The sequence below is a fragment of the Cydia fagiglandana genome, chromosome 17, assembly GCF_963556715.1.
Source record: "Cydia fagiglandana chromosome 17, ilCydFagi1.1, whole genome shotgun sequence".
In the NCBI taxonomy this organism is placed as follows: Eukaryota; Metazoa; Arthropoda; class Insecta; order Lepidoptera; family Tortricidae; genus Cydia; species Cydia fagiglandana.
This window is the reverse complement of record NC_085948.1, coordinates 3,738,646-3,753,603: the sequence shown is the minus strand read 5'-3', so window position 1 is coordinate 3,753,603 and position 14,958 is coordinate 3,738,646. Positions and strand designations below refer to the sequence as shown.

At 33.1% G+C, this 14,958-nt stretch overlaps 1 protein-coding gene across 1 annotated transcript in view; it reads left to right on the top strand.

Annotated features, from left to right (window-relative positions):
• Positions 1 to 1,047: 1,047 nt before the first annotated feature.
• LOC134672992 (zinc finger and BTB domain-containing protein 7A-like) overlaps positions 1,048 to 14,958 on the top strand; it is a 48,178-nt gene continuing 34,267 nt past the window's right edge. The window contains exons 1-4 of the mRNA XM_063530951.1: positions 1,048 to 1,348; positions 1,656 to 1,849; positions 2,340 to 2,637; positions 14,113 to 14,302. Of these exons, the coding sequence (XP_063387021.1) occupies positions 1,656 to 1,849; positions 2,340 to 2,637; positions 14,113 to 14,302 (682 nt within the window). The 5' untranslated portion in view covers positions 1,048 to 1,348. The remainder of the gene's footprint in view (positions 1,349 to 1,655; positions 1,850 to 2,339; positions 2,638 to 14,112; positions 14,303 to 14,958) is intronic.

Here is a 14,958-nt window from a genome sequence, read left to right as displayed (position 1 = left end):
TCAGAATCTTCAAATACAACAGAAATAGTAAAAGACGCCAGACTTATAAAGAAAGGCTACTCCCGAACGAAGGAATTACAAAAAGTACATACATTGTAGTTAGTACAAGCAAAATGCCCTATTCGTGTAATTACCATTACGTGTATGTGTGTAGTTTACTTTGTTGTGTGCTTCCTTTTTCTTCATGTCGATGTGTGGGGTATCTTAATACATTGTATCGTTACGTACCTAGTATTATTAATATACCAAGAACCGCTAGTTTTTGATGTTAAGTATGTTAGAAAACGAAAACTGATGATATTTTCCTTTGAGTTTGAACTGATTTTGACTTAATATGTACTTTTAAACGACTATTTAATATAAAATAATTCTTAATAAACTTTTTGGTTTTTTCACACTATTTTACACAGCAGGTAGGTAGATGGTAGATTGTATGCCCAAAGTGCATCATCACTTAGCACCTTTAAAATTCTTCACCCCCACATCTACAAACATCGAGGCAAATAGCTACGTAGGTATATTTGTAACATAAATAATTTAATATTCATGCAACCGCTCATGCGCCCTTCTCTTTCAACTCGAGAGATATAAATAATATAATATAACTCCAGACCGACTACATACTTATACATCTTATACAGTAATAAAACATTGCTCACTCGAATGGATCTATAATATAAACGAATGTATGGAATCTAATAAAAAGAAGAATAACAATCGGCCTATTCTCAGGTCTTTATATGTGTGCGCGCTGTGAAAAGAGATTGAAGTACTTTTTTTACACACATACTTCCCACTAACGATGTAATTTAAGGAAGGGGCCCAAGTTGGGTTGAAATGTACACAAACGAGTAAAAATAGTAAAATGTTATTTTATCTTAAAATAATGTCTACATATTTCATTTAAATGTGTACTTAATAAATAACATTCGGTGCATTAATGCACTTCTACTGTAATTACTCAAGCCAATACAAAGTGTTTTTTTTTAATTAAACTTTTTTCAAATCACTACAACGAATATGTACTTGTATTCAGAAACTAAATTTTATTACAAGATCAAAGTATAATAATAATTCATCTTAGAATGTGTGCGTGTAGTCTACAAAATTAAAGTTGTGTATATTAATTACGGTATAATAAAGCATGCGGGGGGCGAGGGGGCGCGCCGCGCTCTCATATTCCGTATATTGATTGTGTGCGAGGGGGCCGGGGCAAGGAGGGGGCCACGGCGTGCCCCACTCTGTTATTTTACGACACGGCTTTCTGTGTAACATAATTTTATTTAATTTTGTGAAATGTGTCGGTGTTATTTGTGAAAAATCGGGAAGTCGGAAGTGTGAATTCGAGGTAAGACACCGGTAACGTGTTGATTTGTGTCAAAAATTCCGTACATGTTGAATAAAATATAAAAGATATTTTATATAGCTATAAATTCCCTCGGCGGCGCGTACCTACAATATATTACACTGTCATACCGCGTACGTATAGTGTTTTTTACGGGCATCGTTCTAAAAATAAGTTGTAATAATTATAATTTTATGTAGCGGTCGCAGCAGAGTCGGTTTACTGTCGATTTATTCATCATACTCCGGTAGGAAAATCGTGCGGTGTGGTGATTTATCGGTGTCGTGATTGGAGTGTTTGTGGTGTCCAGATGCAGGGGCTGGTGAGCGACAAGACGTTCCACCTCAAGTGGAACAACCACCTGCAAAACCTGAGCCAGCTCTTCACTACCATCTACTCGTCGTCGGCGCTGGCCGACGTGACCCTGTCCTGCCGGGATGGCACGCTCAAGGCCCACAAGCTCGTTCTATCCGCCTGCAGTCCTTACTTTGAACAAATCTTCAGGTAACAACACTTTTAATATTCCATATTTATAATTACAAACGAAAAATGCCATGTTCATTTCAGAATTTAATCTGTTTCATTTGCTCACAATGACATCATTATTTTTTACAGACAGTAGCTCTGTTTTGCCACTAGCACGCCAATTAAATATAATTTTGTGAACTCATTCTAATCTTTCAAGATGTTTTAGTCACTTATTTTTACATCATATTTATTTTTAGAATTATGTGTTGAAGATTTTAGTTACATAAATGTTTGAATATCTACATGAATGTAAATGTGACTTATCTTATGATAAGCAATAAAATAATTATTTTTACAAAGTAATTTTGTGATAAATTTCGAGATAATATTTAATTTGGGTAGTCATACAAGAAAAACAAGTTTGTTTTAATGATTCATTTTATTGTCATATTTTCCTTATTAAAAAATTAGTCTTAAAAAATCTCCACGAAGAGAACAAAATTGTAACAATGTTATTTTTCTCTAGGGACAATCCATGTCAGCACCCGATTGTTATCCTCAAAGGAATTCCGTTCTCGGAGATCAACCTGCTCGTGGAGTTTATGTACAAAGGATCGGTGGATGTCCAAGAATTGGATCTGCAGTCCCTCATGCACACAGCCTCCGAGTTGGAGATCAGAGGGCTGGCATACGAGGCTCGGGACAATGCTGCGCAGCTGTTGAATGTGAACTTGGAGTACCCGACATACTCACAGACTCAAGTGCCTCAGCCACAGCCACAGGCGTTCGCCCAGGCCCGCACTGATGTTGAACGGCTTAAGCAGGTAAGATCTTTATTTTGCGTATCATGACTGAAAAAGTTGATAGAAATCACCAATTTAAGTTAAGCCAATTATGCCTCCTATTTAGTTGAATTAATTTACTAAAATAAAGGCAGGGTACTTATTATTTCATTTTTATAAATGTTTCATAATTCTAAGTGACTTATTAAATATGGTGATGTCCTTATTGACATTGATATTTTATGAATAATTATAGCCTTCATGTGAAATGTAGGTAGGTGGGGATATACAATTCTGAATTAATTGCTGATTGTAGTCATTTAAATTTATTGTACATATATCAAGCTTTTAAAAAATCAAATTTATAACCTTTAATTAATAAAACTAAAATGTTTCTTTAACCTTAGCCTTGATAAACTTTGCAATATTTTTTTACCTACCTACCTATTTATTAAAGCAGACAATCTTAAAACAAAGTATGACCAACTTGAAGGTCATATTTAGTTAATAATTATTGTATGTAGTAATATCAGGGCCCAGTTTTATAAAGTTACAAGTTACAGGTTACAAGAGTACAGGCTACAGGCACCTGTAATGCACTGTGAACGGCTACAGGTGTTTTATAAATACACATAAATAATTACAGTTGTAAAGAACCACGGTCAATCTCGATTACATGTGAAATCTACAGGTGTGAAGGACATCACTATTTTAAAAAAAACGTGTGTCATAGATACTCGGTTCTCTACTAAATTATGTGTTTTTGTTTGCTGTAAAATATTAATTACTGGAAAAATGGCCAGAAATGAAGGAAAAATCGAGTGGTTGAGAGCGGCGTTCCATGCCAAGGATATACTTTTTGGGCCGTTTTCAGATTCAGATTAAGTTAGATTTAATGAAATATTTACGTAATAAGTAAATAACATGTAAATAAGTAGGTACTCTTTCACATTCTTACATTAAAATGTATCGTTTCGGTAGCGGCTCAAAGATAAATACGGTGTGTATCGAAAATTATGAATAGTACACTTTACCATAATGTGAATGCACTATACTTATATAAAGAGACGAATGCTAATAAATCAACGACAAATATCGGCAATAATCCCTTTCCATTTCCTAGTAGATAACATAAAACGAATCGTCAATAAAATCAATATCAAACATATTGTCACTTTATTTCCTATTTACTATATATTTCAGATACATTAACAAAAACTGATAAGGTCAGTGCATGGAAAAGTATGCATGCCCTGGCACAATCGTTGGCGTTGGTGCTTAACAATAAAGAGTAAAGTTTAAAATCTCTCAGAAAACTAGTCTACAAGTAACTACTGTTATGCTGTTACAGGACTCAAGACGTATGTAAGTTTTTGTTACAAGTGTACCAATCTACACTTGTAATTTACAATTTTTTTATAAAACGCCTGTTCGATTATGAGTTTAAAACTATAAAACTCCCGTATTTTCGTCTATGGTTGAGCTACAGGCACTTGTACCTGTAACCTGTAAAATTGTAACACAGTACTTTTATAAAACGCAAATTGTAAAAAACGGAGCAAGTGTTGCCAGTAAACGCCTGTAAACTTGTAACTTGTAACTTTATAAAACTGGGCCCTGCTTGTTCTAATTCTAACCCATGAACAAGTATTTTAATAATATGTAATGCAATTACCATGTTAAATAAGCCTAACTTAAAAAAAAACTTCCTATAATAAATATTTTTATTATCTTTATGTTTCTACTTTATATCTTACAGGTTGGTTTATTATTTATTAATTTAGTCAGTGTTGTTTAATCTTTATTAGCCTAGTAATAATATTTCTGAGGGTTTCATTTTATTTAATTAAATTTTTGCATTGAATAAGCTTAAATAATATTAATATGTTTTTTTATTGTATATACAATAAGTATATACAGACTTAGTGAATTTTAAAACGCAATATATTAAAAAACTAAGGTAAAAAAGACTATATTTTTTACCAAGAACTAAAAATGACCAAGTTAATAAATGAATAAAAACACACTAATGTAAAAATAAAGTAGAGCACCCATTTGAAACGTGTAACATTCTATTGTATACACTTTTTCTATCTCAGATAATTGTATGTTTTAATTAAAATAAGATAATAACTATTTCAATAATTACATCAAAGCAATTAGGTGAGGTTAATTAAAATTTGCATATAATTATAGCAGTGCAGTAAAAGTAAAATTACAATTTTGTTAATTAGTTACATGACTTTAGTTTTCATTAAAATATTATCTGACATTTTGAAATATTATGGACCTAATAGCATATTTCATCTTGAAAACCAAACATGATATTTCGTAAAAATCTTTTTTCTTTTTCTATGTCCTAGGTAATAAGTAATCATAATAATTATGATCTGTCGGCATCCCCGTTGGAATGTTATAACTATAACCTGTTTTAAGAATAGTAAAGTGGCGTCACAAAAAAAAAACCTATCAAGTAAAAGTGATTAAGTTTTGTTCAAGCAAGTGTAAATGCATTATTTTATTGTTATAGGTAGTTTGTCATTTTAAAATTGTTATTCGTCAGAGCCGGTTTTACGGACCCTTAACTGTGGAACTTTTTTTTAAATTTACAATCGTGTTTACCTTAAATCGTACTTAAGTATTAGTATTCTTGACTGGACAACAGAAAAATAAATTATACTAAAAAACTGTGGTCACTTTTAAATCACGTGTATAACTGAATACCTAGTTTAAGAACTTGATAAAAAGATTGCAGGTATAATAAAATAAGGATAAATTCAACAGAAAAAACCCTTTACATGCACGTAACGTGGTAGGTATCAACCTAATACATAAATAAATAGCGATATTATCTGATGGTACGCGCGTCATAGTTTGTAGGTAGGTATACTTTGAATAGAGTGAGATTTTACAGAGTAACGATGCCTATTATGGGGCCATGAGTCTATAAGGAAAGGGTAATGTCCCTACTTTATTATTACTTAGTACTTACTTCGGTTTATCATGTATTCTTTCAATTCTTTGATGAAGAAATTGATTAGTCACGCCAGAATTACATGTTTGTTTAAATTTTTGTCAGGCGTTGAATCATTTGAGGAAGCTTTTAAAATTGTACATAAATGTACCTACTTCATATATGTAATTATTATATTTTAAACCTATTTCCTTTAATTAAAAGTAAATAAGGCAAACACAACATCTACATTTTTTAGTTTAATGTATATGAACCACATCTTATAAGTCTGCATTGAAAACATTTTTCGTTTAAATTTACTCAACTCGAATAATCTATTCTATGTAATAATTATATTCTATTCAAATTAAGTAAAACAAAAACACATATTTTATAATTTTGTATATATTAAACCACATCTTTTTAGTGTGTATGAAAAAGCTTAAAGCTGAAAATGACACTAACTCGAATAATTTATTCCAATTGTTTAAATTATAAAGTGTTACAAACGCGACAATTTTATAATTTTTATGCATTATACCGATTGCAGTACTCGCGCAGTTATAGCCATATTTTTTACGATGATATAAATAAAATAGATACGCGTTTACGTTCCGTTTCTTTAAAATAATGCGTAAAATGGGCCTGGGGTTTATGTTATTACAAACACGCCCCGTGCTTCGAGGTTAAAAATAGATGACTGCCGTCCAATTTGTACTAAGCTGTTTAACACTGAAAATGGAAACGAAAAATTCTACAGTAACTAGTTAACATTAATACGTGGGATGGAATCAGGATTTGATGTGCTTCTTAATTCCTTAATTGACTACCTACTCGTTAATCAAATATATTTTTACCTGGAAAATTGAAAGAAATAATTTGACAGATATATTTGACGATATATAGATTTATCGATTTACCACCTTAATTTATCGAATTTTATATTAAGTATATATAAACGCTGTTACTCAAAATTATTGTAATATGTAGTACTGAAATGTCCATAATTCTGACAAGAAATTATAAAAAAAAGTTGATGCGATACGTTCGATAAAACCAAAGCTAGTCAACATGTTTTTTTTTGTGTTATTTCCGTCGAGGTTCCACTGTAATAGTTTTATGTAACATAGTCAAGTCCTCAGGTGCTATTTACAAGTACGTACATGTAAATTAGATAAGTACATAACGTTTTGCATCACTTATAAAATAAGTAGGTATAGAGATAAAATGTTAAATATGAATATTTATCAACCCGTACCTGTTTTATTTAAAATTGCCTTATCGTAAAGGTCTCCATTAAAAGGGCAAACTTTTAAATTAATTATGAATGGCCTTGTGTCGCGAATAAACTTCGCTTGCGATCTTATACTTATTGGATTGCATAAAATCAAATATGAATAAATGTTTATTTTAATAAATATATTGGTATTTTAAGCCGGATCAAACAAGCTGAGAAAAAAATTACATTAAATATGAAAAGACTGTAAAGAACTTAAAGACCGACTTACTTAAAAAAAATAGTTTAAAAAATAGCATTGGATATGAAGATATTATGAAGCAAAAACCACAGCATTTACGCGCAGCGATACAGGCATTTTTCGAATATGATCGAGTGAAAAAGATTTTTTATTTTATTTTTGCAACCTAGCTGGTGATGATTGTGGTTATGCAGCATAGGTTGGCTAAAAAAATATATTTGAAATATTGTCTATTACTCAATATATTCTATATTTATTATTTATGTCATGAACAATAATTAATTACTATCGCAGTAGATAGATAAAACGTCATATATAAATTTTGAGCATACACGTACAGCGCTAAGGTGGGGTCTACTAGTAGGTGTGACTAATATATTGCACAATGGCGTTGAGTTGATCTATTGATTGACTGAATAACTATATTGTTACTGGCATAAGCCAGGCACAACGCGTAGGTTAAGTGATTTAATGCCGCAACACACGTGGCTCTTAACTATTTGCCCAAATATTCGTGTTTCATGCGTTGCATCTCTTTCTTACGACAAACGAATGTGGCGTAGGTATATACCGCGATAGTAAATCATAAAGTGAAGCTGTGACATGAATGGTGTCTTCGCAAAACTTTAAAATGATTTTACGAGGGTCGCACTGAAATATTCGGGAATGGGACACTTAGAAATAACATAATAGAAAGAGGCATATAATTTATAAAAATGTAACTCTTTATAAAACTTTTAAGGTATATTCCATTTGGTTGTCATTTGTATTTAAGAATTACTGGCAATTTGAAAATTGTATGTCGAACATTATTTGAATTTTTGACCAAGTGATTTTTCGGATCATATTTTTAAACGGTTTTCAATATGCCCTCAGCGAACAAATAAAAGTTACAAAGGGCTTCTCTTATTTTTTTATGAACTAGAGTTCATCGTACGCTCGTTTGCAGTTAAAATTAAATATGAAAGTCACTTTCATTTTATCCCATGGGTGATCTTAAAGAAGCATGTCATTCCAAAGCGACGTCAAAAATTAAAATCGCATTTGTGCTGTTAATTAAAAAGACTGCCAAAAAAGTTGCATGTCGGCAGATTTCGACATTCCTAAATATTCATATGACAACAGTAAAAAAATCTTTTATATACATATATATGTAAAAAAAACTTCAATTCCGTTGGCTACTCCACGAATTTCATACAAAACCAAACCAAACCAAATACAAAAAGGACTTTGGGATTATGAGCCGTGTGCATTACAGAATGATTACTTTCAAAAGAAAATTTATATGCGTGGTCAGTTTGAGTTTAAGTATGCATTAAAATAAAGATTGACTGTCTAGATGCGACAGTTTTCTCTATTCCCGACATTTTCAGTGCAACCCTCGTATTTGATAAAGATATACATAATTAGTAGGTCCCAAAATTGATAAAGTATTATGTGCAACTTCTACATAAATATGCACATATTCTGCCTTCAATGCCTTCGCCTGTCATCACATAAGAGCAGGTCAGGCGTGGGTCATACGAAAACTTTAGCAAATAATGTATTTATTTTTATTATAAGGAATAATAATATGTTTAAATAATATATTTGCAAATTAGTTACGTCATTACCTGTAAAAACGCGCGCTCTATTCTTTTTTTTAACAATTGACGGATATATTGTTATGTAAAAAACAAAACAATCAAATTTAGAACCTTCTTTGTTGAAGTCTGATTGCGAGTCAAACAATGTATCTGGCCGGAGGTTCTAGACAATTAAACAAGTGAAAGGTGAAAGAACCGGTGCAATTATTTATACCTTCGACATTTGAACTTAGAACTGAACATTTGCACCTACTTCTTAGACGACACATATCGTACACGTCACTAATTTGCATATAATTATAGGAAATTAAAAGTACCTATGTCCTGAAATATATATACTTCTACATTCACTAGAAATTATAAAAAAAAAACAAGAACTTAAATAATTATAGCAACTAATTTAAGCAATTAATTTGATTGCGTTTTTTGCATGTTTCGCGCCTGTGAAAGTATTTCAACCCCATAGTTATCTTGTCATACTCAATGAATTTGCGTGCCATACCGTACCTATTCACTTACTGACTAGATTTATCGACTAATAAGTGCGTGTTTATATATATATATATATATATATATATATATATATATATAGTGGGACCTGGATAAGTGAGAAACCTCTATAGCTGGGACTCACGGTGCGGTCCCGACACTTTAGCACTGAATTACCTCTGTTACTGAGATAAAACGAACCTCTATAACTGGGATTCGTTGTTGTGATTTTATAGTCACATTTGCCTCTATAATTGAGACAGAGAGTGTATTTTACCTCTTTTACTGAGACTATATTTATAAGATTACATTTTCCTAATTGTTTTTTAGAATTTTATAGGGAATTGACTTCTGTATCTGAGATAACGTCAATCTCTGACCTCTCTAACTTGGACTTCATTGAACAATTTCCGTATTCTTACTAACTCTTAGTCTATCCACAAATTTCGCATTTGCCTAATTGTGTCTAAACAACTTTAAACTTTGATTTAGTTAATTTATGTAAGGAGCTAAAACTACCGAAACTAAAGCTAAAATTTTGATAAGTAACACGAAAAAAGAAAATTTCATTTATTAAATTTCTAATACGCAATGAAGTCCATATCAAATTTAATTTAATTTTGTAATATCTATCCTTTGGAGAATCATTCAAAATAAATTCAAATAAATATTTAAACAGACTTAAAAAATATTTAGGGTCTAGGATTATTTTACCTTATTTATTTTTAAAGATAATTACTAAATACCTTATTAACCACCTCTATAACTGAAATATACTCTATTCTCACCTCTATTAATGGAACCCACTGTAAATGAGACAGAAATTTATCTGTACCTGGCTAACTGGGAGCCTGGGTAAGTGGAAAACCTCTTTAAGCGAGACAAATTTGCTCGTCCCTTGAGATCTCACTTATCCAGGTTTCACTGTATATTGTATTCTATTGTTTATAAACGGTTCAGGTACGCGAGTTACTTTTCATACCTACGTCAAAATAGTATTAATTTCTCAAATTCGATATCTCTCGCGCCTATTGTGCACTTTAATGCCTCGAAAGTCTTCTGTATTGCAACCTCGCAAGCTGCCCACACATTTTAAAACAAATAGCCCAATCATGCTGCTTAGTTATATACCTACTTATGAACTAGCGCCTAATGACGTCACGCATAATGAACTCAAACATTTTTTTCCATAGACAAATGACGTGTCGTTTTTAAGATCGATTTTTTATTACATTTATTTGCGGCAATTTACGTGTTAAAAAACCTTTGCTAATGCTGTCGAGGACGGTTAAATCTAATTAGAAGGCAAGGCTGTTTTTTTTTGTTTCATTTAAATCTTGTGAGTAGGTACTTTTTAAACAAATTTTGTTTTGACCATATGGGTATAATTAGTTAGGTATTCGCGGATATTTTTAGGCAAATATATCACGAACACACGCAAGATGTCAGAAAATAAGACGTCAAATTGTCATTTATTAGCAATTAGGTGTAAAAAATTTAGGTACTTACTTCTTTTTGGATTTCGGAAAAAATCGACTTGAAGCTATTTTTTAAGCATAAAAAAATTCTATTAAAAAAAATAAACACAAGATTTCAGTTTCTCTACAAACTACTTGAATAATAGTATAAAAACTTTATTCAATAAGTATAGGGTTTAAATATTAACCAATGTAATTAACACTGAAATTTGTTCATGCTCCAATCATTAACACTTAATAATTATAGTTGTCCTTTGTATGGTGTAATAGGTTTTTTAATTTGCTGGTTCTGGTTTTTATTTTATATATGTATAGTTGTATACGTATCTTTTGAGTCGCTTAACTTCAAACTCGGGTTAATCCATCTGTCAGATTATGCGATTTTGGTATTAAGAAAAGGTAATTGTAATAGGGTAGATATTTGCTGAGAGGGTCGAATGGATTTTAATGGAATTTACCCGAGTTTGAAGTTAAGCGACACATTTGCATTATGTTTCGTCTTAAGAGGCGGTTCTTTAGTAAAACTGGCGCCCCAAAGTAATGGCAATTTAAAATTATTCTCGAATTCAATAGATCCGCCTGACAGAAAAACATGTTTATTGTTGGGGGTCTTTTGACAGGTGACATCTGTCAATAAATATAAATATTAAATAAATGTAAAATGTTTAAAATATCCTTATTTTTACTTGGAATATTAATATGTGACGTAGATAACTGCTCGAAGTAATATTAAAATCGATATTTATTGCGCATTTTATGAAGCAAAGCCTCTCCTTTTTATGATGAAGGCAACAGACATTTGAAAACGTCAAAGAACAATGATGATTTTTTTTTAAGTGTATTTTTTTATAAGTTAATCGATGTTTTATTCTAATTTGCAAATTTTATTCTAAAAAAAAAACATTTGATTTAACATATTTGTTATTCAAACATTTATAAAGTAGGCACACAGTTTATTATCGCGGTATTAAAAACAAATTGTAAAATTCAAGATAAATATGTTATTTAGATAAGTCCACGTTCAGATATTTAAAATTTAAAAATATTAATAACAAGTACGCTGAGCCACAAGAGAAGTTACACCTTTTCAATAGGATCGCTTTTCGCTTACATCGCTAAACAAATCTATAACCGCATACTATACCAGCGGCTGCTAGTACTAGAGATAAGTATATTTTTCTTTGATACCTTTATTTAAGCAATATCACGTTTTTAATGTTTGCAATTACGTCACATTAAAATCGTACTCTGTAATTTGAAAGTGTTTTTATGAGTCGTTAAACTGAATCGACTCGATCGATATGAACCAGCCAGTTGGCGAGGCCCGTCCTTTATTTCAATTTGCTGCATTTAGTCCTTGCATTTAAATTGCATATTGAATGTAATATACCTACTTATAATAAACGAATAGTGTATACTTGTATAGGTACTTAACTAAATTCATGTAAGTAATATTTTTGATGTGAGTATTTAAAGTAGTAAACTAAGATCCGTGATTTATGGAATGGAAATTCGACAACATATTATTTAGTCGTGTAATCTATTTTCTAAAATAGGATCTTTACTTACGATTTACTTTGTTACTCACTCGGTCGCAACTCTATTTTATGCGTCTAGAAGTCTAGACTAGACTAAATTAGACGAAATATTACCCTGAAGTACGTTAACGTTTCTCGGTCATATAATTTATCATATTACCTTATATAGGGTGCTCCATAGTTCATACGGTTAACCGCCAATTTGCTAACCTTATTACAACTAAATAAGTTCCATCGAACCCAAATAAGACTCATTTTGTATGGGATTTTGAACAGCGCGCCAAGCGGGACGTTTTGGAAACTCAAACTCCCATACAAAATGAGATTTAACGCAAACGCGTACCTCACGCCACGTTATCGAATGAAAATTACACTAGGGGTACTAACTCTTCCACATTATCGTATTTTTTGTATCGTCAAAACCTCCGCGAAAGAAAGGTAATTTAAACCTACGCGAGATGAAATATGGATGAGTAAGCTTACCTGAGGTTGAATATGGATGAGAGTAGGGGAAGCCCCTGGAAATTGTAAATGTACTGGTTAACCTAGAATGATGCGCATTACCACGCACGTAAGACTAATGTCGCTTGCTGGAAATGGACGAATGATAAGAAAATATTGCCAACAAGAGAAAAACATTGAAAACCCGAAATTGGTAAAAAAAAACGACGAAAAAAACTCCGACTACGTTTCTACGTAACTTTGTTCACGGAACACTTTTTTTTCACTCCTATATCTTTAATTAAAAATAGCGTCGAACCAAGCTAACTTTGTATGCATTTGTATGGCATTAGTAAACTAATGACACCACACTTTGCCATAATTAATGTCTAATTGTAATTTCTATGAAAATATGACGTTTATTGGTCATCGGTATTCGTTTAATTTTCAATCCCAATCAGTTTTGCGTTATAAAATTACGAATATTTCTTTTGTCAAAAATGTTTTGCTAAATTATTAATAATAAGTACCTACCTAACTCCATTTGCCGATTTCGTAAAAAAAATGTGACGTCACACCAAAGGGGGTGGGGTTTGCCAAATGTGACCAAGTGTGACAAGGAGGAGGGGAGTGACATAATTAATGGATAACCCCTAAGGACACTCCCTCAGGTTCTTCTTTTCAAGTCGGTGCAAACTTAGCTTAGATGGAGTTTATTCATAGTTTTGTTTGACATTTATTATAGCACTATATCTCACTGTAAATCATGATAGTGCCAACGTCTCTATTTAACACCGCTTCATAGAAAGAGACGGAGGACGCTTTTTCCTGTTATTATAACGCGAGAACCAATACCCTCATATGACCGCTTGTATATATATATATATATATATATATATTTTTTTTACAATAAGTATTCCTATAATTCTTAGAATCCGGTTTTATTACAATGTAGGTACCTCAGTGTATGTAATTAATTGATTTTCGTGTTAGTTCGCCATAAACAACGTAAATAAATGCAATTATGGGAATTAAGGGTGGGTTTATTGCTGTTTGCAATGTTTAATGTTAGTTTTATTGACAGTCCATTCATGTCTCTTTCAAGATAGGTGTGAATTACTCATTTAAATAATACGTTATTCTCATAAAAAATGTTTTGTGATTTATCTAAATGAAACTTGCATAAAACCTTTTTCATTTACCGCTTGTGGATGCTAAGGACACATTGTTACGTATAAATAACATCTTTTCGACGTTTGTGTAATTAAATATGTGTACAAAACGCGAGAGTTTAATGTGTTAAAACAGCTTTCATGTCCAAAAAAAATGTAATTATCACATTTTTGCATTTTTATATCACTCAAATTTATTCCCCTTCTTATATCGATGGTGTTTTCCTTTGCGCTACGACTTGTGGTTCTTCAAGAAGCGGGTATTCAGGGTTCTCACTATCAGCAACACATAAGTGGCTCCTCCGATACCCATGGGCCACGGTGATCGCTTCCCATCAGGCTCCATAATATATTCATAACTAACAGTTTCTTTCTTCTCCAGATCCACATGTACCAACAATCCATGATGCGTTCCGAAGAGATCCGGCGCCGCCGCCGCGACGACAACCCTGGTACGCATACGGCGGTCAACAACATACTCGCCGCAGCTGCTAGAGAGATGGAGGAGGCGAGACATGCGACCAGGGGCAACGAGAGGGTTGTGGCCAGCATACAGACCGAGCTGGAGCATGGTAAGTGGCAACATGTCTGTATACACGTCAAACTTCATGTATCAACAATCCATGATGCGTTCAGAAGAGACCCGGCGCCGCCGCCGCGACGACAACCCTGGTACGCATACGGCGGTCAACAACATACTCGCCGCAGCTGCTAGAGAGATGGAGGAGGCGAGACATGCGACCAGGGGCAACGAGAGGGTTGTGGCCAGCATACAGACCGAGCTGGAGCATGGTAAGTGGCAACATGTCTGTATACACGTCAAACCACATGTATCAACAATCCATGATGCGCTCGCAAGAGATCCGGCGCCGCCGCCGCGTTGACAACCCTGGTATGCATACGGCGGTCAACAACATACTCGCCACCGCTGCTAGAGATGGGAAGGGCAACGAGAGGGTTGTTGCCAGCATATAGACCGAGCTGGATCACGGTGAGTGGCAACCCTAGTCGAATGCATACGCGGCTGTTAGAGAAATAGAAGAGGCTCGGCTTGTGCCCAGGGGCGAGGGAGATGTGGCCAGCATACAGCTCTTTTCAAGGTTTGGTCGTATCAGTCTGAAAATACCGCAGGCGACAGTTCATTCCACAGTTTAGCTGTGCGACGCACGAAGTTTCTAGAAAGACGCAGAGTTGAGGACTGCCAACCATCTAGATTGTGAAGACGGAA